Source organism: Phlebotomus papatasi, chromosome 2 (assembly GCF_024763615.1).
Source record: "Phlebotomus papatasi isolate M1 chromosome 2, Ppap_2.1, whole genome shotgun sequence".
NCBI lineage: Eukaryota > Metazoa > Arthropoda > Insecta > Diptera > Psychodidae > Phlebotomus > Phlebotomus papatasi.
Window position 1 is genome coordinate 66235839 of NC_077223.1, and position 27278 is coordinate 66263116.

Sequence of the window (27278 nt, forward strand, 5' to 3'; positions counted from 1 at the left end):
TTCCTTTTCCCAACACTGAGAAAAAAAAACTATGTCACAGATATTTTTTTTAAAGAAATCGTTGTGAAATATATTTACGAGTATCTTATTAAAAAAATTTAAATAAATAATTTTAATTTTAAATTTAAGAAAAATCAAATAAAAAATTAAAGTGCAATCGATTTCGACAAAAGGGTAAGTTATTTAGAGAAATCCAAGGTAATAAACTATAATAAACCAACAAATAATTAACTCATTTTAAGAATTAGTTCGCAAAATAAAAAGAAAACTCTTTAAAATGTTTAATGAAGGTTGTAAAATTTAAGAAATTTACTTGAAATCCTAAGAAAATATCTTCGAAACCGAAGGAATACATGAAAAAGTTTGTGAATAAACCAAATTTTCGAAAAAAAAAGAAAAAAAATAAGGAACATATTCAGACACCTCGGAAATAAAAGTTTCTCGAAACCAAAAGAGTTAAAGATTTTTTTTTGAAAGTTTCAGAAATGAAAACAAAATATTTCACAGAACTTAAGAAACCCAAGAAATAGTTTTTAAAACTTAAAAAAGGGAATGATATTATATGCTGATCCTTTTTAAAATTACTACTAACCCAGAGAAAACGAACATTTTTGGAAAGGAGATGAGTCTAAGAAATATTACGATAAACCTTTGAAATGTTTAATGAAACCTAAGAAATAAATAGGAAAAGCTAAAAAAAAAAGAATATTTTGCAAAACAAGAATTTTACAAATAAATCATAAAAAAAAACCTTTTTTTGAAAATAGAAAAGTGTAAAACTGTTAACGAAACCTTTGAAACAGCAAACCTGGCAGTCGTATTTGACTTTGACAACCATGACAAATAAATTTCTTTTTATTCGGAAATCTTCGTAACTATATCGGATTTCATCGGTACTCGATTTAAGATATCAATTATTTTATGAATGCGTCAAAGAAGAAAAACTAAAACAATTATATTATAAATCCTGGGGAATTTTTTCTCAGTGTTTTGCCAACTAAAAAAACTTAAACGCAACTTTTGTAAATTTTAATATAGCGACAAAATCGAAAGAGAATATCCTAGAAGTCGCTCATTGCAAAAAAAAAATACAAGCCCCAGAGGGACTCTAGATCTGCGAGATGGAATGGAAAGGACGAGATTTTATTCCGCAGTGAAAAGGTGGAAGAAACGTGGGTGGAAGAGTACTTCTGTGGCAAAAGATACTTTTCCCCCCAAAAGAGATTCATCGAGAGTGTTTCACTTACACGAGAATCAATTCAACTATCAAATGGATAAGAGTTGTATTTAATTTTCTTAACGGTCAGCTTCTATTCCACATCCTTTCTCTTCTCGAATATATACATATGTAATACACGCACCCATAAATACATTTATCACATCACACGAGAGCAGAGATAGTGATGATTTCGGAGGATGGAATGACTCGAGGTTAGTTTCTTAGCACAATGCTCGCATTAAATGATCCGAGAAGGTTTTTGAACTTAGAGGGTTAACTTGTTGAATTGTTTAAGACATTTTATTTTACATTCTGATAATTCCTTAAGAATATGCATATCTTAAAAATTAATCTTAACATATTAACATTTATTGTTTATACTAATGGCGGAATCATATTGACCGTTAAATCTTCGCCATAACCGCTAATCGCACTGATCGCATTAATTTGACAAGCAAACACGGAATTTTTAATTATTTAAAGGCGGACAGCCTGTAAAAGCCGACCAAACAATTTTCATTCAAATTCGAACCAAGAGTAATTTTCAAAAAGGTGGACAACGTGAAGAAAATGATTGAGCGGAAAAACAGGAAAAACGGACACGTTGAAAAGCTGTACTAAACAATTTTAATACAAATTCGGAATTCGAGTAATTTTCTAAAAGGCGGACAGCGTGGTAAAAAGCATTAGGAGAAATTGGGGCACTACCAAACATGGGGTAGCACCAAACACTGCGATTTTTTAATCAGATTCGACTTTTGAGGATAAGACCTATAGGAATTTATAGTCACTATAGGGGTGCTTGTCCACTGAAGAAATGGTCGAGATAGTCCAAGTAGTTTAGAAATAAGAATTAGTGTTTGGTGCTACCCCGTGTTTGGTAGTGCCCCAGTTTCCCCTAAGCGTAAAAGCGGACCAAATTACTCTCTTACGAATCCAAAATTAGAGTAATTTTCAAAAAGGCTGTCAGCTTAAAAAGGAACTGAGAAAGACAATTATCTTGGAAAGTCGGACCAGTTCGCAAATGAGAACAACTCCTTCAAAAATTTGATGAATTATCAATTAAATATAATAATTTTCCATAAAAACTTTATGATTTTGATTTTGAAATTATGTAGGGAAGTTTAAAAAGCAAAATCCGACTTAAAAATCAAAGAATGACTGCAAGATGAATGAATGAATGAATCAAGAAGGAATGATTGGTAATAATTCTGGAGAGAGACAAATACGAGTACGACGAGTACCTGCGTTTTCTCAAAACCACCTGCCGGATCGGATATTGGAATATGCTAAAAGATAGCATTCTATTACAAAGCAACAATTACTAGGGACAGCGTGGGTGTTCTGTGAAAGATAATGAAGTTCCAGAACCTATTCTTAGAAGTCGTCCAGAGGATTCTTGGATCTCAACCGTTAACCGGAAATAAAAAACCGGACGGCAGACAGTATTGCCATTTAACATGCGAGTATTACACAGGAAAAGTTCAACAATTAATTTACTAATTCCTTTAATAACAATATTCGTTTTATCCGCCGGCGCATAAAACTTGGAAGGGGCCCCCTTCCAAGTGCTCTGGTCTCGTTCGTCCTTGTAAATTTCACCCGCCTTTAGAAATTTTGTCAATTTTAATTTTTTTAAATTTTTTTTTTATTTATTTTTAAAATTAAAGTTGTACTACTCTAAGTGACGGATATAGGAGATAGGACAGAGGCAATTTTGACGGAGCCCCTACCCCAAGGGGGGCTTCTGAAGAGCTCCTTAAGTATTTTTTTATGTTTCTTAGTTTATAAGGCACTTAATATTATCCATTTGGCCCCTTTTAAGATTAGTATATTCACAGCAAAAAACAAACGAGCTGTAAAAAATTCGAAATGGTCAGTAAAAAAAATTAAAAATGAGCAGTAAAAACTTAAATCTTTACAAAAATGGGTCTAATATATTTAACATTTAAAATTGTTGCAGATAGAATGAAAAGACCTTTGTTTTCCCTTTGCCAAAATTTGAACGATAATATTTCTTTTTCAAATGTTTTGTCACTGCTCATTTTTAACTTTTTACTGCTCATTTATACAATGCCTATTCACTATCCGGTGGTTTCATCCATTCAAATTTTTCTCAATTAAACTCTAAAAGTAAGTAAAAAGCGATGAGAAATTAAGTTTTTTTTTGTAATTCAAAACTTTTTAAATTTCCTAAACAAATTTTTATATTAAGAAATATTAACTTTAGAATTTCAATATAGGAAAAAAATTAAACATTAAAGTAGAACGTAAAATAACTTTGTTTCAAACACTTAGAAAAAACGGGGTTGCGATTAAGTTTTTTTCCTCATAACTGTAACACTTTTTAGGTGTAAAAATATATCAACTTTTTTTAATGTTAATTTTACATCTTTTTAAGGGTAAAATTAACATGAAAAGGGGTAACTTTAACCCCTAATACACCTAAAAATCATAATATTTACACCAATTTCGGATCAATACTGCAGGGTAAAATAAACATTTCCGGAATGTTATTTTAACTTTTTCGGATTTTCTCAGTGAATACGAAATTGTGGACAAAAACTGGAAGACGATTTTTTCGTCAGACTATTTATTGTTAAATGAACTAACCTTAAGGATATTTTCACCCAAGGCGCTTTTATTGTTTTAAAATGTGTTTTGTTGGATTATGAGCCTTCTAAAAAGTCCAAAATCATTTCTTTTGCATTAAAAATCGACAAACGACATCGAAAGCATTATACAAAATCTAATTTGTAAAATTTTCAAAATAGGTTTTGAACCATTTTTGAAGGTTAAAAACTTTGGGGAAATTTTTGATTAACTTTTTGAAATAGAACCTCTTATAAATCCTGAATGATGAGTACTTCAGACAACAAGATGTAGCACCCCCTTCCTTTGCTTACCAACTTTTATTGGTTTTCCGGACCCCCTTAACCATATTTTGACTGGACTTATCACCCTGTCTCAGCTATCGACTACTCTGTTAAAATTGTTAATAAAAACTGTTAATATTTATTTTGTTCAAAGTACCTCATTACGCAAAAAAACAAAAATTATAATTTATTTATTCTAAAAATGTATTTCTTAAGTGCCTGCCTTTGAAATTTTACTCTAAAATAATATAAGAAAGTGAACGATTTAATTTGAAATCAAAATAATTGATATGCGAAATTGGTCTCTTGGCTGAACGGTGATAGTTTCTCCCGAAATTCTTTTATATTTCACATGATGAAGAATTAATAAATTAAAGTACTATTAAATTTTCGTATTTTAAACTTAAACATATAAGGGAAGAGCACCCCGGATCGGAATATTAAGAGACATGCTCGATATTTAGTTAAAAATATAAGCCTCAAAATACTATTTGATATTTTTGTGTATGATAATCGATAATTTAGTGATCCATTTAAATTATATATTGTTCATTTTAATTTTAAATTTTTACAATAAATTAATAAAAAATATGTGTAATTACTACAACTGTGTGCCCTGTACCTCGGACCGTCACGAATTTAATCAAATCTCATGGAAAATTGGTTTTATAAATTAAATCTGAGCTAATGCATTGCATTCTTGTGAGAGTTAGGGTAAATTAAGCTAATTCAAAACCTGCTCCAAATGGAAATTTTTCGCTACTCCAAATGGAAACATCATTGTTTTCATGATAAATATAGCACTAAATTATTATATTTATGTATTTTCTATACCAGAGTCTTATTATTTAGTTAATTTTGCTCCAAATAAACCAAAAATTCATTCATATTCATAAATTTTAATTTGTTAATTTCTCAGAAAAATTAAAAGTGTACTTTCACCATTGAATTTTTTATCGATCGACCATGTTTTCCAATGAAAAACACAATGAGGTAATTGTTGTTCATTCGTTTTGTTTAACAATTAACGTCACATTTCTGGCTAATTTGATAATAAATAATAATAATAATTATAAAATCTTCACAGTGCGATCTGATTTGTAGAATTTCAATTCGTCGGGCATAGCATAAACGGTCAAAAACCTGAACCTAGCTGGATTATCACGTTTTTATTCTTTAAAGCTTTATAAAAAACAGAAAAAGAAAATGAACTAATGAATGAATAAATCCATTTCTCTGTCCTTTTTATCTCTTTTTATTTATTATTTGACGAAAGTTCTATTATGATGCAAAAGAACCGAAGAAAATATCATAATCAATATGTTTGTAATAATCTTATCAGTTCTTTGTTAGTACTAAAATAATCCATTGTTATTGGTAAAATTGCTGAAAAATTGTGAAATTTTGTTTAATGAACACTACTTTTAATTAAATTTAGAATTATTGAAGCGTTGCGTCATGTATTGTTTTATGTGGTTTTGCATCCTTTTTGTATTCAGGAATTTAATACTTAACTTTACCACTATTAAACTGACCACTGAATATTGCTAATTATTATACGAACTTAATATACATAAAGTATACGTTCCAGCAGATAAAGGAGCTTTTTTGAGAGAATGGCACGTTGGAGTCTTTCTGTGTGACAAACGAACCGCAGAGAAAAGGACTTGGCAGTGACGCCATGGAATCTCTTTGAGCACCCGCATCTCCAATCCCAAAATAGACTGGCTGCTCGTCATTGTGTCCTTATCTGGTCCATCGAGGATGCTGGCTACAGTTGTGGATGCTTCGGAAAAGCACAAAATAGGCCTTATGTTTGTCTTGACCGCCAACGCACTTCCTCCACCTTCCTCCACCAAACTGGGTTAAGAGGTTAAAGGAGGATTCACGAACGAGGAAAGTCTTCGGAGCCACGGAGACTCGTGATTTTTTACACTCTCACATGAACAGGAAAATCAATCAAACTGTTTACAGAAGCTGGAAGAATGTGGAGATTTCTTTTGCATCTTCAAGGGCTCACCTACTCAAGAAGCACAAACAATAAATCTTAAAAAGTAATTGAAATGCGAATATGAATGAGGTTCTGTGGGATTTTAAAGTGAATGAAGAAAAGCTCCTTCAAACATTTGTTGGGATAGATAATGCTAAGGTGTGTAGTAATGAAAACTTAACACAATAATAAATTGAGCAAATGCAATTCGTCGCAAAGATCAACAGTTGTCGTAACTTTTTCATCACCTATATCAGCAATTCTTAAAATACACACCTGTAAATACACAGATTATACAAGATTGCTGATTAAGGTTCCGAGAAAGTTACGACAATTGTTGATCCTAGCAACCTAAGACATTTAAACTACAAAATATGTATATCCGAAAATCATTGAAATTGCTCACAGAGAAAAAAATTTGAAGTATCCATATTCAATACCCGTGATATTGATTTTAATACCAAAATTATACCAAATTTTCTTGAAAATGGGTGCAATTTAGATTGATTTTGATTTCTAGAACTAAGTCGAGAAATATTGGGATTACTTTTAGGATATTTTGGCATCAAATTTATAAAGTTAATAATTGAATGAAGAACTGGCGTGATGTGTATTGATAGGGGACTCTCCGGTGGTGGCCAGTGGATTTGAAGTCACTTCACAAAGAAAAACACTTCTTCAATCTTTCCCAGAGCTTTCGGTCCTGAATGTGGACTGTGGACCTTCTTCAGTGGTCGACTAAACTATGTTTTTTGTACTTTAGGATCCTCATAAAGTACCTCATAAAGTACAAAAAACATAGTTTAGTCGATCACTGAAGAAGGTCCACATCCAGGACCGAAAGCTCTGGGAATTTTTTCCTCTCTCTATTTGGATGAAATTGGTGGAGTTGAGAATCACTTGTTCTGATTGTCGCTTCTTTGTTAATTAGGACAACTAATGAGTCAAGTGGTAGAGCACTCGCTCTATGATGCAAGTGTCCCGGGTTCGATTCCCCTTTAGGTCACCAGGAATTTTTCTGGCGTTAAAGTTATTCGAAATTGCATCCAATGAGCTTCACTGCACTTGATTCCATGTGGCATGGGACTGACAACCTCATCCCGTTTAAGAAAAAATAATAATGCATGTCTCAGAAATTCCCTTGCTGGAAGGTCTAGTTCCTTCATGGAATGTTGTGCCAGCATTATTATTATTATTTTTAATTTTTTTTTTAATATTTGATGCTATTTTTGCACCAATTTTAACAATTTAAGGGGTCAGGGTGTCAGGGATTACTATTTTTCTGGATAGTAGATAGAGATTTTCGTGTCTCATAGTAGCGCAAACAAACCAAATAAAAGTGCACCCAGGAATGATGCGATTTGATGCTGAGGAATAAAAATGTAGGACTTAAGTGATTTTCAGTCTCGAGAATATCAAGAAGCAAAGAGTACGACGTCTTTATTCGTACTTTTATTCACTTTGTTTGCACTACTATGGGACACAAAAATGTTTACCTACTATCCAGGAATATAGTAATCCGTGAAGGGGCACAAGAACGTTCTCATGGTTCAGAGAAGCTTTTTATTGGTAGAAATTGCGTTTTAAGCTTTTGGGAATTATGTCTCATAACTAATGTTCTTAGACCATAAAGGCTTTTAGACTTTATATATGTAAGGGTCCTATCACACTACGATTTTCACAATTTAATTTTAAATTCATTGAGCCAATTGAGCATTAAAAGATTACTAGAATTCATATTTGAAAATTCTCACAGCCAGGACACATTTTGCAAGGAATTTGTTGCTCAATTCTAAATAGTTCTGCGGGATTTTTGATTGTGAATGACTCCGGAAAATGTGTAACAGTACTTTAAATGTCTTATAAGTCACTTATCTGTTATTCAAAAGAATCCCCAAAGCCAGAAGAAAGGGTTGTAGGCAAGGGGTCTCATAAAGAGACTCTCATACAGTCTTGTTGAAAATCTGTGAAGTCATCCCAACTGCGATTTCTTGACACAACAATATCCTTTGAATTGCTGTGGAGGAACTTAGCAAATTACTCCTGATATTTAAACCTCACTCGCATACGAATTTATCATTAATCACTGTACTTATTTTATTTTTTTGGTCAGAAATAATAATTAATTACGAGTGAATAAATTTAATAAGATCAATTTTCTTCAAGACTACTTGTTTAACTGCAATAAAATTCAAATTAATGAGCAATTTTAATATTTTAATTTGCTAAATTCAAATTTAATTGAGCAACCATATTTATGCTATTTTATCATGTTTTAATATGTTTTGGTGGGTTAAGTATTAATTTATATCAATAAATAAGCGAAAATCTATCAATTCAAATGATTTTTAATGCAAAATAACGCATAGGAACAATTCATCTGGAAATTAAATTGTAATTAAAGTGTGAAAGAGGGGTAAGAGGGGCAAACCCTATCTGTTTGAGATAAATGAATATCAATATCAATATTCTTGAAAAAAATCAGCTTAATTCCTATCTTAGTCCGATTTTAATTATGTTAAGTAGTTCAGGTAGTTCACAAACAGTTTTCATTAGTTAAAAAAAAACAAATATTAGTTTTTTTTTTTATTTTAAGAAAAAGGGGTCAAATGCTGCTTTAGATATTTTTTGACTTCTTTAGAAAGACTTCAACAAACTTTCTGTTTAAAATTCACCATAAATCCATTTCCACATCGTTTTCTATGATCTGAAATTAAGTAAAACGCAAGGGGGAGATATTAAGGTGAAAATGTGTACACCACTTCCAAGCACTTCCACAATTTGTATGGAATAGCCCTTCGCACTTCCAAAATTTCACAACACTCCCGAAAATTCTGCAATACTTCCAGCACTTCCTGCACTTCTCATACTTAGATAAATAAATAGTTTACTTAATCTGATGAGAAATCTAGTTAAGAAAACTTTAAAAAATATCTAAATAAATTTATTATTACGCATATTATTAACATTTTGCTTATATTTTGAATTTCTAGCGACAGATATTCTTGCATACTTATTTTGGATTTTCATAAGAGGCCAGTGAAGCTACTTTTGGAAAAGAGAGTTTAAAAAAAAATGTATTGTTGTTTGTAACAATTGAAACTACGTTTGAAAGTTTGTCTGTAAGAGACCAAAAGTACGAGTACAACAACTAATTCAGCACTTTAGAAGTGTCTTCATTATTTATTAAACTTTATTCTTCAAATAAATCAATATTAGAGACCGTTTAAAACGGATTTGATGTTTCGAAGAATAAATCCCTATTTCGTAATTTTCAAAACTACTTTTAATCATTTTTAGAGCAAGGATTCAAAGACAATTGCAATAACTATGTCATAACAGTAGACTCTTTTAAATTCGGGCATTTGGGATCGATATATCAACCGAATTAGAGGGAAATTTGGGTATCAAACTATTTGAACTGCAACGATTTTTTGTTGATATGCATACTCATATTGAGTTTAGATGCTCATTGCTATTACAAATTTCACCTCTTAATAACGCAAAATCACATCAAAACTAAGACAAACCATAGCAAATTTTAGCATATTTGCTTCATTTTTTGATAATCATTATTAAACTCGAAAAATGTTAACAAACTTTTTCAAATTCAACTGCTGATTGAATTGTAAAGTAATCTGGATCTTAAAAGAGCCGAATTAGCGAGAGTACTGTATTTACGAGCAAATTTGCCCCATTTCATTGTCATAACCGAACTTGTAAAATGTCAAAAAAAGATCTTTTCAAATTACACTACCGTTCGAATTAAAAATCTCAACTAAAATTAGCGTAGTCTGAAAAATATGGAATTAGACAGAAAAGACCTTATATTCGGGCACTTCCACTTCCAAAGACTTCCAAGCACTTCATTTTTAACTGTACGCCATTTCCAACCCTAATATCTTCCCGTTGGTAAAACGAGAACACTTTCCACGGAAAATTCTCTAAAACGTATAAAATATTTCCAAATTGCGTGCACTCTTAGAAAAAATTAGTTCGTACAAGCTCATATGCAGTTATTAGAACTATAAAATATAGTAAATATAGATCCAACTATATATTTAGTTTGGGTAACTAAATGAAATAGTTGACCACAGTTAGTTAAAGTATCCTTTTCATTTAGTTATCACAACTAAATCAAAATAGTAATGGGTACTATAACATATTAGTTCCAATTACTAAATAAATGGGGTTGATACCCATCTTATTGGCTGTAATAACTATATCATATTAGTTGTGGTTACTATATAGCATTCATTGTGATGCATTTTTCTTATTAGTTGCTTAAAATTCGAAAGAGCTTCAACGCATTACTAAAATAAAAACCACTCTTTACTATTGGAAAAGTAGTCATAACTTCATGAAAATATAGGCCCATCTATTTACATTGGTTGTGAGAACTAAAAGGAATTAGTGACCAATATTAGTTGGGATAATGATTTCATTTAATTAACACAAGCAAATATAATTGTATGAAAGCATTATGAAATAATTGCCGCAACTTATCCACGTAAATATTGTCTTATATTCTCACTACTAATAAATTTATTATGAGTATAATGTTTTAAGAATATAAGAACTATTTTAAATAGATTTGATAATAATCGCCCGCACAACTAATTTTCATTAGTATTCACGTCTAAACTTTTCTAAGAGTGTGGAAATTCTGATAAAGCAAATTGTTCTTATTACGTGTTTAAAATTAAAAAATTAATTTATATTGATTCTTTCGGTGAATTTTGTAAGCTGACTTTTCCTTAAAGAAAAAGGCGAGAAATTGATCATAAATATTTATCCGTTAAACAAGACTTCTTATTCATAGTGGAGTAGGATTGGAAAACACGGCAGCACCATTAATTTATTTTCAGTTAATATACTTTCTTGATATAAGGGGGATAAATAGCAAATATCTACAATTTTATATGTAAAATAAACTTAAAAAATTAACGTATTTTCTTTATTTCTTATACATTATCTGTTATTGTGCCCCTTTTGCTCCTTATACGGTTGAAACGGTTCAAATTACTCCAATAACGGCCAGAAAAGTTCTCCCCTGCGCTGTTCTATCGATTGTCGACAGAACAGAGACTTCGAAAGAGGGTTTTTGCGTCGAAATTCTAGCACTCCATCCCCCCGTAATGAGGGTCGGAAAACTGTCGAGAGGGTGGAAAATCAATATTTGCTCTAAAAAGGAACGTGCAGTGAAAAATGGCAGACACAGAATTTGAGGAATTTCGTCAGATTTTTGAACATTTCCCGCAACATCTCAAGACACCAGCTCAATTCTATTCGTAAGTTTGATCCTTGAGGGATTCTGTATACGATTTTGATGGGATTTGTGCTGGGGGATGGTGTGTAAAAGTGGGAGGGGTTACAATCAAGGATTTCTGGAAAAATTTACATCAATTTTCTTTGGGGGGCTTTTTTAGATTAGTTCCTGGCCTGGATGATGGAGAACCCTCTCCCTCACCCAAGAGTGATTCCAGTGGATCAGACTGTGAGGAAGTCAGTACAGAACTACTGGATATTCCTCAACATAAGACTTCAGTTGATGGTGGAGAATTTCTTGGGCATCAAATCATTCTGAGCACTAGCAGTGCTGAAGATGATGAAATCGGCGATGGACTGAGGACAAATCAGCCAGCTCAGCCTCCAGTACTGGCCAGAACCAATTCTCTTCCCTTCATGTCGGGCAGCACAGAGCGTCGACGTCGAAAGCTTCCGGAAATACCCAAAAACAAAAAATGTGAGTATCTTTTCTGCGTCACCGAAAAAAAACCTTCAAAGGAGGAAAGTCAGATGATGTGAGAAGTTTTCTAAAATTAGATCCTACCACATTTTCATTCACTTTTCCACAAAATTTCCAAGTTTTATTTTTCAAATATGAGAGGGTGATAAATTAAGTTAGTCCCCCCACCTTACTCGCCCCATTTATTCGGTTTCCAAAGTATCGGGGGAGACATTCACCTGAAGGTATAAACGAAAATTTATGGAAGCATATTTACAGCATTCGGAAGAGAACCTAAAATATTTATCAATTCCTAACAATGCTTTCTGGACAGGAAGTTATGAATGGTCTTCTGAAAAGGAAGCACAATGACGTCATAGCAAAGCATGGAAAGTTTTCTCTTTTTATTCTGACTTTGATAGTCAGTTCGTCAATTGTTTATCATTATTTTTTTTTAATAAAAGAAAATGAAAATTTTAATTGAAGACAAACTTGGATAATTTCCTTATTCCGCATTTACGGTTTTTATTCGCATTTAGAATCTCATTTTAATAATTTTCAGTTATAGCTTTCTAATTTTCTTTCTCAAAATACTGTTTAATTTAAATATATATATTTATAATACTGATATTAGTCTTAATGCGCAAACTTTTTGGATAATCATTTGGAAAGTTGCAATAGATGAAAACTATTCACAGAAAACAATAATAAATATTGTTTTAAAGTATTCAGAATATTTAAAAAAAAATGAAACAAATATTTGAAAAATAATTTACTAATGGTTAATTTAATTAAATCCCAGTACAATTTCTTCATTTTGTCACTTAATTTCGTAAGTTTTAATTAAACATTTTAAATGAATTAAAAACTTAATTTAATGTTCCAGAAATGTTTTTTATACACAAAAGGTCAGTCTCTTTACACACCCCACTCAAAAAGTAATACCCTTTTTTTGAATTTTGCGGAACTTGGAGGGTTTCTCGAAGTAGGGTAGTGTCACCACTTCTCGCCAGTGACCCACTTCTCGCCACCTATAGCTAAATTGAAGAAAAATCATATAATACGAGTAATGAAAAGGATATCGGGAAGAAAAAGCAACGCTGAATATATTTTTTATTGATATTGTCCAAAATAATTGAGTTTGGGCCTTTTCAAGTAGGTGGCGAGAAGTGGTTATTTTTTAATTTTTAATAAAAATATATTTTTTTAAGTAATCCACCGTTAAATTCAGGGATTATTAGTTTGATATATCTATAGACAACATATCTAAGTAACTTTGTGTCAAATTTAAGTTACTTTATAATACTTTATAACGAAAAGGGTTTAAAAAATTATAATTAAATTAATTTCAGTTTTTTCTAAAAGTGGCGATAAGTGGTTACTCCACCCTACTTCTTGGGTTTCACGAGTTTCAGGATACTGAAAGACCCTCTCATTATTTTTTTTATTACTTAAAATTAGTGTTATTTAGTAAAATCTTCTAAAGAGTTCCTAGGTTTTCTTATTACGGGTTTTCGTGATGAATCACCCCTTAATGGAATCTGGAAATTTCTCAGACTATTGTCTATTGCTCATTGTAGCTCCATTGAATTTCTAAAAACTTCAATTTCACAGTTTGATAAAATTGTTTTCCAATGTTATTATAAAACCTAAATAGTTTTCGTTTTAAGATCCGTCAAGTACGTAAATGATTTCTCAAGGATTCCAAATTTAATTTTGTAATGTTCATTTCGCTTAAGTGACTCTTAAAATTATTAAAAATAGAACCATAGAAAAGTTAAAAAAAATGTTTTATTTATTTTCTTTGTTGTTAATTATAACTTGCCTTTTTTAAGATACAAATATAATTTATCCATTTAATTCTAGTCTCACACTTCTTAAATTATTTTTTATGAACAAATAATTCATTCCGCTTTCAGTATATTCTGCTCTCAGTGCTAATCAAGTATTCACAAATTTTAATGGAAGTTTAATTTTGAAATAATTAACATAATTTTGAAAAATATATTATTCATCATAATTAGACATTGTTTATTAATAAAATTTTGCTGCAAATCGAGTATAGAGCAATGAATAGGGGAACTGTGCCTAGTTTCGGACATACTGCATATAAGCTCCTAAAGTCTTAAGTTTGTAATGTAATGTTTTTAAAACAATACGAAATTTCATGTTTCGAAACTTAAAAAGTTGTTTATCATAATTTATTTTTCCTAAAATTCTTCTTAATATTGTTTCGTACGCTATATTGGACATCTAGGTTCTTTAAAACCCTTGTTCTTCTGAAATTTTTTCAAGGATTTGTCTACAGCATCTCGCTCATATACGATACACTTTTTTCTTTCTTACACATTGTGCAGAACCCCTAAAATATGAGAAGGCAAAAGATGTATTAAATTCTGAAAAGTACAGAAGTTTCCGATATTGCGAACTGTCCATAATTTGACACAGTTCACTTAAAATTATGATTTTCTTTTATTAAAATAAAATGCAAATTTTATTTAATTTTAATCAACTTCATTAATTAAATCAGTTTTGAATTTGTGAATTCTCGTTTAAACTATTAAGCCTTTCAATTAATTAGTCACGAGTTAGATAATATAATAATTAAAATTAAAATTTTATATCTAAGATACTTACTGTAATCTAGAATATTAAATCGGAAAATATTTTCTTTTTACTTCCCGAAGACCACATGTTTAACCTTTTAGGGATTATAATTTTACAAAGTTTTAAATATCTGAAGTTTCGAGTTCTTTTTACGCAAAGGAGTTATGGTTAGAGTTAGGGAATTGTGACATTCAAGGAACCTACTCCCCTTCACCATAAATTAACCATGGGACCATTGACAAATCCCCTCTTATTCTTTCACTATTCTGAATTAGAAGTTACCCTAGATACAGATGACTCTAGCCTCAGAGTGTGACTTTTTATCCCCTGTTTGTTTGTAAGCTTTTCTTTAATTCCAATTCTTAAGTATACCCTGCACCGATCCGATTAATCGTTTCCAATCAGTGAAGGCCACCCTTAAGTGCTAAAATAAAAAAAACTTACAATCAGTAGGGTATAAATCAGACCTGCAGGACAGTCATCCGCATCTGTGCTACCTACCTATGCAAACTTTTCGCCGATATACGAAAATACCGTTGAATCGTTCCTTAACCAACCCTTTAAGGACGAGAAGGTCAAAAATTGGGGGTCGGAGAAAGTCATTTTTTCTGACTTTTTAGAGCAAAACACGACTTTAGATAGAAGCCCGTAGGAAAAATTTCATTTTTGGGTCACCGGTGACCCAATCGTCCTTAAAGGGTTAAGATTTTTCAAGGTCAAATTTGAAAAACCTCTGGAGAACGTATTTCTCAACCGAACGGCATATTTGGGCTAATTGAAAAGGTATTAGAATTTCTATCAAGTCTTAATAGGTATAAATCAGTTCAGAACTCGCATTCACGTATTAGGAACCGATAAACAAAATTTTGTCCTACAATCTAAATTATTTCGGGCTCTCTTCTGAGTGATTTATAAATCGGTTCAAATCAGTTATGGACCTGTTAACGGTAAATGATGCAAAGTATTTTTGAGGTGTAGCATCTAAGTGACGACTTCGAACATTTCACAGAGCATAATACCCAAATTTTGCCACTTCTTTTACTTTTAAAAGTTCTAATAAAATTTATACTACCGTGCCAGCTCATAAACTTGACATTTTCATGCATTATCCTTATTCAAAGCTCTAACATTTAGTTAAAATTTTAATATTTGTTCCATAATATTGACCTAACCTATTAAAGTCGTGGTCTTAATTTAAATTAATTTTATTGGTCAAAAATTACTTAAAATGTTTTTCCTTTTACTTTTTAGACGTAGAGGTCCAAATCAAATTCAGAGCTTGAATGTGAGCACTATTTGTAATTTGTATTACATAAATTACAAAATTACAAAAAAATAACAAGTCTAAATGAGTGTAAACTACGCGCATAATAAAATTTAGAGTTGATCCAACGAGGTTGGATTACACTTTAGTCTAGAGCTTAAATTGAAGCTAAGTTTGTCAAGAATCTCAAGTATAAAATAATATAATATTTATCTCTCTATTTCTAGGAAACTTTTATTCAAATTGTTTCCTACTATTTTCCCCTAGAAGTATTTACAATTGCAGATTTACATGAAAATTCAATCATTCCTTGAAACTTTTCCTCCTCGTGCTTTAAAGAGCCATGAGAACTTTCTTAAAGAAAATCATAAATAGGAGAAAAACGTTCCTGGAAATAAAATGTCACGTAATGCTCAAAGTGCTTAACGCTACAATAATTTACCTTCAGGGAAATTTTCCAGGCAGTCTTAGTATGAATTTTTCTGATGAGAAATTTCCAAGAAGTTCTTGAAAATGTAATTCAACAGATTATCGGTATTATGGTATTTTCAATTCATTTTGAATTAATTTTCAAAGGTCATTCCTAGAACTCGTTGAAGGTCGCAAGCGTATGACGAATCGTCATTGACGATACGCAGAAAAAATATTTAGTAAAATTGTTCTCAAATATTTGTGAATTCCTTATTGAAGACTTACGAAATGCTCGTAAATCGTATAACCCACAAACAAGTTCGTAAATGTTTGTACTTTTTTACAAATATTGTTCGTAGCATAATCCCTTAACGAGCGTTTTTTGTTCTTTTGCAAACATTTGTGTGCAAATGTTCGTAAACATATAAAAAATGTTGGTGAAATTTTGTCATTTATTCGAAAAAGTTTTGCCAGACAAAAATGTACGAAGAAATATTTGTAAGAGAATAAACAATACTTGTTAAGTGATTATATTACGCACATTGTTTGTGAAAAAATACAAACTTTTACAAACTTTTTAGTGAGTAATACAATTTACGAGCATTTTGTAAGTCTCCAGTACGAATTCACAAACATTATCAAACTTACTAGGGTAAATTAAGCTAATTCAAAACCTGCTCCAAATGGAAACTTTTCACTACTCCAAATGGAAACGTCATTGTTTTCATGATAAATACAGTACTAAATTATTATATTTATATATTTTCTATACCACAGTTTCATTATTTAGTTAATTTTACTCCAAATAAAGCGAAAACTCAAATTTTAATTTGTTAATTTCTCAGAAAAATTAAAAGTGTACCTTTTCACCATCGAATTTTTCATTGATCTACCAAGTTTTCCAATGAAAAATACAATAAGGTGATTATTGTATATTCGTTTTGTTTAACATTCATGTCATATTTCTGGCTAATTTTAGTTAAATTGAGTTCTAATCTTTATTGTTAACGGTACGTTAAGTTTTCAAATGAAATAATTATCTATTTCGTGAACAAAAAGGGTTTTACTGAAGTGTCTGCAAATGCTTCAATAGGAAACCCTGGAAATATGATATTTTTGGAGAGATTTTATTATTGTTTTAGATGGGAAAGAAGAAAAGACCAAGAATAAGAACAAATCCTGCACTCAGAAGCAACTGAACAAGGTTTTGGAAGCATTTCGTCGCGGTTTCACTTTCACTGTTTGTCTCCAATTAGAAACTTTCCCTTGTCTCCATTTGGATTAATATGTTTCCAATAGAAACATTTTACGCTCGCGTATTTTTCTTGTATTTAAGAAGTTTTCAAATTACATCTAAAGAATTTTCACTAAACAGTAACATTTTAGAAGAGTCAAGGAGCGAATTTATGTAATTCTCTTCAGAAAAAATATGAACTTAATGTGTTGAATCTTCTGCACTCTTAGAAAAAATTAGTTCGTACAAGCTCATATGCAGTTATTAGAACTATAAAATATAGTAAATATAGACCCAACTATATATTTAGTTTGGGTAACTAAATGAAATAGTTGACCACAGTTAGTTAAAGTATCCTTTTCATTTAGTTATCACAACTAAATCAAAATAGTAATGGGTACTATAACATATTAGTTCCAATTACTAAATAAATGGGGTTGATACCCATCTTATTGGCTGTAATAACTATATCATATTAGTTGTGGTTACCATATAGCATTCATTGTGATGCATATTTCTTATTAGTTGCTTAAAATTCGAAAGAGCTTCAAGGCATTACTAAAATAAAAACCACTCTTTACTATTGGAAAAGTAGTCATAACTTTATGAAAATATATTATATATACTATTTACATTGGTTGTGAGAACTAAAAGGAATTAGTGACCAATATTGGTTGGAATAATGATTTCATTTAATTAACACAAGCAAATATAATTGTATGAAAGCATTATGAAATAATTGCCGCAACTTATCCACGTAAATATTGTCTTATATTCTCACTACTAATAAATTTATTATGTTATGAGTATAATGTTTTAAGAATATAAGAACTATTTTAAATAGATTTGATAATAATCGCCCGAACAACTAATTTTCATTAGTAATCACGTCTAAACTTTTCTAAGAGTGTGTCAAAGGACATTTACTCTAAATTTTTTTTTCTGTGTGTGAATGTCAAATTTGAATAGAACATTATTTAACGGTTTAATGTAGGGGAGACCGGGGTACAATTAGCCAGGGGCAGAAGTAGACAGTGGATTTTTCTCGGTTCCCTTAAAATGTACCTTGAGCAAAGTATTTTTTAATGAAAGTAGGAACACATCACCATATTCCCAGAAATATTTATAAGTCTGATCCTGTTATCCTACAATTTAGAAGCATTTTTATAAAATGGGTATAAAACTGCAGTTTTGATGTTTCAGTTTTTGGACCAGCATTTGGTTTTCTGAGTTTGTAGTCAAGATTTCATAGTTTTACCTCGTTTCTGGTTTCATAAACCTAATTAAAAAATATTTTTCACTTGGATAATAATTATCCAATTTTTTATATAAGATGAAAAACACTAAAACAGCCCTCGGGGCAGTTGTAGCCACTCTTCCGTGGCCGGATAAAACTATCAATGATTTTTCACTAATACATGGATAATTGTTAGATGAAAGAGTACTATTGATATTCCAAGCAATATTGCCATTCGGATGAAAAATTTGTGAAATAGATTTTTTCAGGATATTTTCATCAATTTTCCCGCAATTACAAAAATGTCATAAAAAAGTCGGCTAAAGTCTTTTTCATTAGGTTTAAGTTACATATTTAGTATCAGTGGGCTTCAGTGGATCAAGTGAAATAACACTTGGTATTTCCAGTTTTAAAATTTCGTCTGGAAAACTGGTGGCAAATAGCACCCCGAAAGTGGCTAAATCTACCCAGGCCGGGGCAGGTGTAGCCAATGTGTCATACTTTTTTCATTATCCTCTCTAGAAAAAGCCAAGGATTTGAGAGCTCTGAACTATACGGTTTTATACAGCCAATATCTTAATGTTACTTATGAAACATAAAAACATTAGACAAACTTTATCATTTTTTCACAAATCATGCGCGAAAAAAAAGCTTCATTTGCTGGCTAATTCTACCCCTGTCTCCCCTACTTACCTTTCAGCTTCCATTGTGGTGATGTGCAGTCAGACGTCTTTGGCAGAGGAGCTGGGAGTTAAAACGGGCGTGGGGCAACGTTCTGTGCTGGCACTGAAATGTGGCTATCTTCTGGACGAGGACTCCAGTCCAGACAGCGATCGGCTGCACAGTTTGGGAGATGTGGACAGTGGACACTCCACAGCACACTCCCCCACCGACTTCAAGAGCATGTCCCCGACTCCAGCAGCTGGAGGGACACCGTATTCGCGACTGGAACTTCTGGAGGCCACTCACAGGGCGCTCCACAAATTCCTGCCCCGCCACCACGATGAGATTGAACTGGAGATCGGGGATGCAGTTTATGTGGAGAAGGAGGCTGATGATCTGTGGTGCGAAGGCGTGAATCTTCGTACAGGGAGACAGGGTATCTTCCCATCGGCATATGCAGTGGATCTGGAGTACAATGACTTCGATCCGGGAGCGCAACAGGTGAAGCGAGAACGTTACCTGCTAGGGTACTTGGGTTCCGTGGAGACACTAGCACACAAGGGCACTGGGGTAGTCTGCCAAGCTGTCAGGAAGATCCTGGCGCGTTCCGGAGACTCTCCTAAGGCCCAACCGTGTATCTTGGAAGTCAGTGATCAGGGACTGCGGATGGTAGAGAGAGCTCGAGCACCAGACCATAAAGGACCCCACATGGACTTTTTCTACTCGCTCAAGAATGTCTCCTTCATCTCATTCGATCCTAGGTAAGTGGATCTAGGTTAAGGATACATATAGAATCGAACGCTCGAATCCGAAAGACTAACTTTTACCAACGAATGATTTTCATAAGGGGAAGTAGGGTAACTTTGAATTAGAGCACCTTAGAAATGAGACTTCTTTGAAATTTAATTTTAATTTGTGGAGCGAATATCCACTTCCATTAAAAATAGAAAAGATCCTATTTCAAATATGCCCAAATGCCAAGGTACCTTTTTCCCTATTTGGTACATTTCTTCGTTATCCTACATCTTGTAGGAGGAAATTTTGTTCACAAAAATTTATTGAATCATATTAAGAACTGAAATTTTCATGATAGGCTGGCTTTTTCGTAAACATTTTATTCTTCTTTTATTTCATTCTAAAATGAGAGCAAGTGAAAAATACTTTGTAAAATTGGTCTAGGTAGCTGAATTAAGTTCTTTCAAATTCTTTCTTATGGTCGAACGCATAATGCAAAGCATGATACTCCAAAGTTCGAGCTTCAAAGTTTAATTGAGACAGTAATTTTTTAATCTTAATTTTAATTTACAACTCATTTAAATCGAATTCATAAATTGATCTTGAAAAAACGGATAAAGGAAGTGAAATGAGATCGAAAATTTAAAAGAAAATACGTAAGATTTATAGGATTAGTTGTCAATTGACAGTTTTTAACATAATACTGCCATCCCCATATTGAAACAGTCTATAAACTTTCAAGAATAAGGAAAATTCCAAGGAGAACTCTATAATTCTACCACGTGCCTGTCTAATGATATTTTTTCGGGTATTAAACAGCGCAGAATTCTAGACAAATATCAAATAGATCTGTACTTATAATTCCACTGATTTTTCTTTACATAATTTTCACGCAAAATGTAGTAAACTTTCCATAAAGATTTTCAAGAATTTCTCAGGAAAAACGTTCCAAGAAATAAAATGAATGAAGTCACCACGTGTCGTAATTTAAATCTTTCGAGAAATGCAGTGAGTTGCATTAATTATATTAAAATTTTAAGCAGTATTTTCCACAAAGTTTTCAGACAATTACACTAAAAAATTTAAAATAAAAACTTCACGTATTGTTATATGCGTATCTTCGTCACCTCAATCCAAGTCAAGCTCAATCCAAAGTTAAACTTTAAGAAATGATTTTTTTTTAAATAAATATTTTATTTAACTAGATCTGATTAGTAGGGGAGACTGAGGTAATGGAAAACTTTTAAATTCGATATTTTACAATAGAAAAGAGAGCGTGGTCTAAAATTTTCACCATGGATTACCTTCATGATTTTCATTAAACGTTCAAGGCTTTAAGGAATTCGAGCAAAGTATATAAAACATTCAATATATTGGAATAATGAGTCGTTTTTAAAATATTTGCTTTTCAGGAGATATCAATTTTCATCGATTCATTTTGTATAATTTATGCATTTGCTCAATAATTGTATTGTATTGTATATTGTATTGTATTTATTTTTCATTACCATTAATAACTTATAATAACTCATGTTAATCCCACCGTACCTTGCTGTCATCGCCGTCTTAGCGTTGGTGACCAATAATAATTTAGATAATTTAGCAGGCCTGAGCTAAAAGAAAAGCCGAAGTGAATTTGGTGGTGCCTGTTGGCATTCTTCGAAATTCCGCGAAAATTCACGTAGAGAAAATGAGAGGTTTTTTAACGTGAAAATTGTTTAATTCCTTAGAGTTAAGTCATTTTCCCAAGAGAATCCTTTTAATAATTTATTTAAATACAGTTATTTGGGTTAATTGTGAATAATTGTCGATATTACAACAAAAACATTGGGATGAAATTTTGAGCTGGAAGACTCACATTCTTTTGAGCTGTCCCAAAATTCAGGATAGGTTTGAGAAAAACCCTTTTGTACAATACTATTTTGGTTAATAAGGAATGCAAAAGTATATATTACAAGAAGGGACACGACCTGCTAATAAGGATAAAATAGAGAGGAAAGTATTTTATCGCATTTCACAGGGTTTTTTTGCAACCGTAGCGCCGCCAGACGTTTGTCAATTAAATTATTTGTGTCTCTATCTCTCTCCCACAGTTGAATTGCGCGCAATTTAAGAACTTTCCATTTGACGTGACATTTACATTTAATTTCTTTGTATTTCTGCAAGATTCAAGTAAAAGGGTGTGTAGTGAAGAGCTATCCGTCTTCTGACAAAGATATCAAGAAGACAATTTCTTTCTATATGAGTTTTTATGTAATATTTATCATGGCACCGTGAATGAGCGGGATTAGTGTTACCAGTATGGCTATCTGTAATTTCCAATTAAATTATCAATACAAAATTTCCGATATTCCACGACTTTTAACAAGTACATGTCTGTAAAATTTAGATATCGAACGCACGAATCTGTTAATCCTCCAAAATTAGCTTTATCAAAAATTACCACTCGGAGTAAAATTTGTCAGAAAGCATGGTGTAAAAATTGATTTAAAAAAAAAGAAGAATACCGATGTTTCATACCAGCGAAAAAAACTGGTTCTGATGAGATTGCAGACGATCTCTAAAGGCACCTACGCACTAGGAACAATTTAAATTTAAACAATACTTTTTTTTAATGAAAATTTTACCTATCATTGTAGACAGGAACGTCATGTTTTAGCAATTTTTTACGAAAATTGCTTCTAGTGTGTAGACGCCATAAGGCAGCACAATTCTAACAGGAGGATATTGGGTGTAAACACAAGTAGATTTTGATTCTCCAATAGTGTCTTGGATAAAAAGTAAATGGAACTCTATTTGCACAAAAAGTCGTTGATGTTCGAAGAATTCAAATTTAATTTCGAATTTTCATACTAAATTTTAAAACAAGATGGGGAAAATTTATCAAATATCACACTAAAGAGCTTGCAAAAGAGTTACTCAGTGATTATGGAGTGATTAAATAATGGAACAAGAACAGTAAGAGTCGTTGTTCTGTTTTTTTTTCCTCACAACTATGTAAAGACCGTCATATTTTGACACTTAAGTACTTCCAAATTCGAACAATTGGTTTTTGGTTCAATGGGATTCTCGTATAAGAACGAAATGCCCGTCTGGGTAATCTCTAAAACATATCCAAAAATGAAAAAATTGCACGATGCGTATTCGAGCAATCCCAAAAAATATGGTTTTGGATGGAAAGGGCTTGGGTGGGGGGAAAGTGAGGGGCATGCCGCATGCTAACGATTCTTAGATCGACTTATCGGGGGTCCTCCAAAGATCCCAAGTCGCTATCTCTTACCGTTTGAGCTCGAGAGCTGGTGACGGTCGGACGGAGAGACACACAAACAGAGATGACGATTTTTCTCTAAAACGCGTAGATTTGTTGAGAAAAATAGTTTCCAGAGGGTGGAATGTAAAAATTTTGGGGGGTGAAAAAAATCGTAGAATTATATACTGCTCTTTTCGTGGATTTTGAGCAGTAAAATTGAGTTGTCCAAGGCTTGAGCCTTCCCAAGATAGTGTACATCTCCCTACATGGAAAATTTTCTATGGAATAAAAAGAAGTTTCGATAAGAATTCCATGGAATGTCTCTGAAGGATTGCTCTCTGCAGATGTGATTATATTTATCACTAAATAGGGTAAATATCCTAATTCAAAACCATTTCCAGACGCTTTAACTTTGACAGAAGATTCAACACTTTAAGTTCATTTTTTTTCTGAAGTAAATTCGCTCCTTGACTCTTCTAGAATGTTACTGTTTAGTGAAAATTCTTTAGATATAATTTTAAAACTTCTTAAATACAAGAAAAATACGCGAGTGTGAAATGTTTTTATTGGAAACATATTAATCCAAATGGAGACAAGGGAAAGTTTCTAATTGGAGACAAACAGTGTAAGTGAAACCGCGACGAAAGGCTTCCGAAACCTTGTTGAGTTGCGCCTTAGTGCAGGATTTGTTCTTATTTCTGGTCTTTTCTCCTTTCCCATCTAAAACAATAAGAGAATCTCTAAAAAAAATCATATTTCCGGGGTTTCCTATTAAAGCATTTGCAGACACTTCAGAAAATCCCTTTTTGGTCACGAAATAGGTAAATGTTTCATTTGAAAATTTCACGTACCGTTAACAATAAAGATTAGAACTCAATTTAACTAAAATTAGCCAGGAATGTGATATAAATGTTTAAAAAAATTCGAATAAACAACAGTAACCTTATTGTGTTTTTCATTGGAAAACATGGTCGATCGATGATGAAAAGGTACACTTTTAAGTTTTCTGAGAAATTAACAAAATAAAATTTGTGAATATGAATGGATTTTCGCTTTATTTGGAGCAAAATTAACTAAATAATGACACTGTGATATAGAAAATATATAAATATAATAATTTAGTAGTGTATTTATCATGAAAACAATGACGTCTCCATTTGGAATAGAGAAAAAAATCCATTTGGAGCAAGTTTTGAATTAGCTTAATTTACCCTACCCTAAAAGTGCCAATTGTTCACCCCTTGTGGAAAATCCTCACGAAATTCGAACAATAAAATTATCCCGCAATCGATCCCAAAAACACTAAATCATCGAGTTTGGGGATTTTATGGGGCAAATTAAAATTCATCAGTGACACTGATGCGAGAAAAGCCACTAAAGGCCATAAAAGATACCGCCAAAATAATCCCCAGGGGCATTCTAATCATTTATTATATTGTCTTTGACGCTTCATCCACAGAGATAATCGCTACATTGGCTTCATCACCAAGCACCCCACAGTGCAGAGATTCGCATGTCACGTCTTCAGAGGCCACGAATCCACGCGTCCTGTGGCGGAAGCTGTTGGGTAATAATTCATTTTTCCCCACAACTAACCACAATTCCTCACAGGAAAGGAGACAAAAGCTCATGATGATTTCTTTTTGCACTTTCAGGCGAGCTTTTCAGCGATTCTACCAGAAATTCATTGAAACGGCATACCCTATTGAAGACATCTACATTGAGTAGAAAGGAGAAATTCTTGGTGCTGGTTTGCTTCTCCAAACAGATCAAAAAGAACAAAATAATTGAGACAGAAAACAGAATGTTTCGAATTGTAAATAAACCTATGTAGAAAATGGTAGTACCAGATGAAAAATAATAATTAGATAAAGGAACAAAAAGACAAAAAAAATTAATAACTTATAGTCGAGTTTTGAGCTGATGAAGAATTACTTTGAGAAAAATATTGTTAAAAAAAATCAGCACTGTAAAAGGATGTTCCCATGAGAACAAGAGAACGCTTAAATTTTTATCACAATTATAAATTTGACATTTTGTGTCTTCATATTAAAAACAAATCTACTAAACTCTCAATAATCTACCAAAATCACAGAATAGTAAATATTTATTGTCGGGTGCTAAAATTGTTTGGGCAGAAAGTTATTCCGAGGGGGCTATTCATCCAAATGAACACTGTACATTGAAATTCGTTTTTGAACATTTTTTTAAAATATCTTTTATTCTTATTTTCTTACGTTCTTCTTAAAATTTCTACTATTGGTGAATTTCTAATATATTGAAAAAAATATTATAGTATTAATTAACACTGTTGTTGACATTCTTGACGATTGAAGTATCAAGAATATCGAAATTCGAAATGGCAGAAACAATCGCGCTAAAGCGGCGAATACGTGAACTTAAAATTTAGGCTTCCGGTAGATTTTCTAATACAGTAGAGTCTCTCAAATCTGAACCTCTCAAATTCGAACGACGACGTTTGGATTCAAAATGTCAATTGTGGGGTTATGTTAAAAAATTCGTTTTCTGAATGAATGAAAATTGTAATTATGTGCTTCTTCCTGAATGTTTACATACCTTATGATGGCATAAAATGAAGAGGAAGTGTGTCACCACTAAAATTTGTAAGAAAGTACGGGAATTTGATTCAAAGTACAATTTAATCTCACATACATTTCGTTACTTTTGAAAAATCGTTCGAATTTGAGAGGTGAGAAATGTCAAAAATATCCCCCGAGCGTTCGAATTTAGAAAACTCTACTGTAGATTTGGCTTGGCTTTAGAGTGGCTTTGTCTCTTCGAAAGGTTATTACTGAACGGAGTCAATAATGTCTTGGATAAAAGATAAATGGAACTCAATTTACACAAAGTATCGTTAATAGTTGATGAATTTAAACCATTCAAACTCAATTTCGAATTTTCCAAGTAAATTTTACATGAAGAAATAAGAATGTCATATGAGCATCATTTCTCTGTTTTTTTTTTCACGAGAAAATGTAGACTACCACATACTATTCGAAGTTCGAACAGGAAGAATTTAAACCACCATGCGGACAAAACCGGAAGTGAAAATGTGTTTTCTTTGGCTTTCGGAATCAATCTTTGATTTTGTATTTAAACTCCGGCTTAGGAATGAAACAATACACTCAATTTAATCAAGGGGTGACATTAGCTCTGAAAAATGCGACCAATTTTAGTGTAAATTTTTTCCTGTTTTCGTACATATTTCACGACATATCTCCAAAACTACGTAAGTTGCCAATTTGGGGTTTTCGGTTGCCTTTTCGCTATTAAATTGGCTTTTATTTTGTATTAGTTTTATCTTCTAATTAATTCCACAATGACAGAAAACAGCTAATAAACTCAAAAGTTTTCTCGGCACACTTGAAACATATGGGAAACATAGGAAACATCATGCCCTTGAATTTAGCTATGACAGCTAAAGAAACAATTTTATTTCATGGATAATTTTTAATGCCAATAGAATAACTGACGAAGAATAAGTATTATGTAATAGGGAGATGATCTTCTTCCGGGTGCGTCAGGGATGCTAATCCTTTTAGAGACCAAACAACAATGTTTTTTCGCCAAAGCTTTCGACGCTACAGTGCGCCTTCTTCAGTGGCTAAAAGGTGGAAAATTTTTTATTAAAGAGACTTCCATACAAATTTCTTTGTTACATGTTAACTCACTCAAAACCGTGATTTTTTGTCTCTAAATTTCGTCCTCCTGTACTTATCTATTCCTACTGAGAGACAACTAAACATGCAAATGAACAAAAACAGACTTTAAATAATAGATTTTCTACGCTACATTTCATTTAATTACATTTACCAGGGAAATTTTAGGATTTTCTTTGGGAGCACTTTGGACTTGCACATTCAACACAAACCAACTGTTCTCTATTTCGGTTGAAACCCCAAGCTTTTGAAATCATTTATATAATAGTTGTTGACCTTCTTCTTCTTCTTTTGATTTAAATTCTTCTCATGCAAAGCCTAAAGTCTCATGCAACTATCATGCAACCACTGGAACCAGCCTCATCCCCCCTCTTTGTCATGCAC

The 27278-nt window shown here is 32.2% G+C and overlaps 1 protein-coding gene across 1 annotated transcript; it reads left to right on the plus strand.

Annotated features, from left to right (window-relative positions):
- The first annotated feature begins 11222 nt into the window (after window positions 1-11222).
- LOC129803892 (JNK-interacting protein 1) lies at window positions 11223-25072 on the plus strand. The gene is made up of 5 exons (XM_055850767.1): window positions 11223-11376; window positions 11515-11831; window positions 19267-19990; window positions 24674-24781; window positions 24870-25072. The coding sequence occupies exons 1-5, from the start codon at window positions 11294-11296 to the stop codon at window positions 24940-24942; spliced, it is 1305 nt and encodes a 434-aa protein (XP_055706742.1). The 5' UTR covers window positions 11223-11293; the 3' UTR covers window positions 24943-25072.
- Window positions 25073-27278: the final 2206 nt, after the last annotated feature.

Excerpts from the sequence above, each read along its gene's own strand:
- LOC129803892 (XM_055850767.1), top strand. The coding sequence starts at position 11,294 with ATGGCAGACACAGAATTTGAGGAATTTCGTCAGATTTTTGAACATTTC. Across the intron at positions 11,377-11,514 it reads ACACCAGCTCAATTCTATTC|ATTAGTTCCTGGCCTGGATG; the intron begins GTAAGTTTGATC and ends GGGCTTTTTTAG. Across the intron at positions 19,991-24,673 it reads TTCATCTCATTCGATCCTAG|AGATAATCGCTACATTGGCT; the intron begins GTAAGTGGATCT and ends CTTCATCCACAG.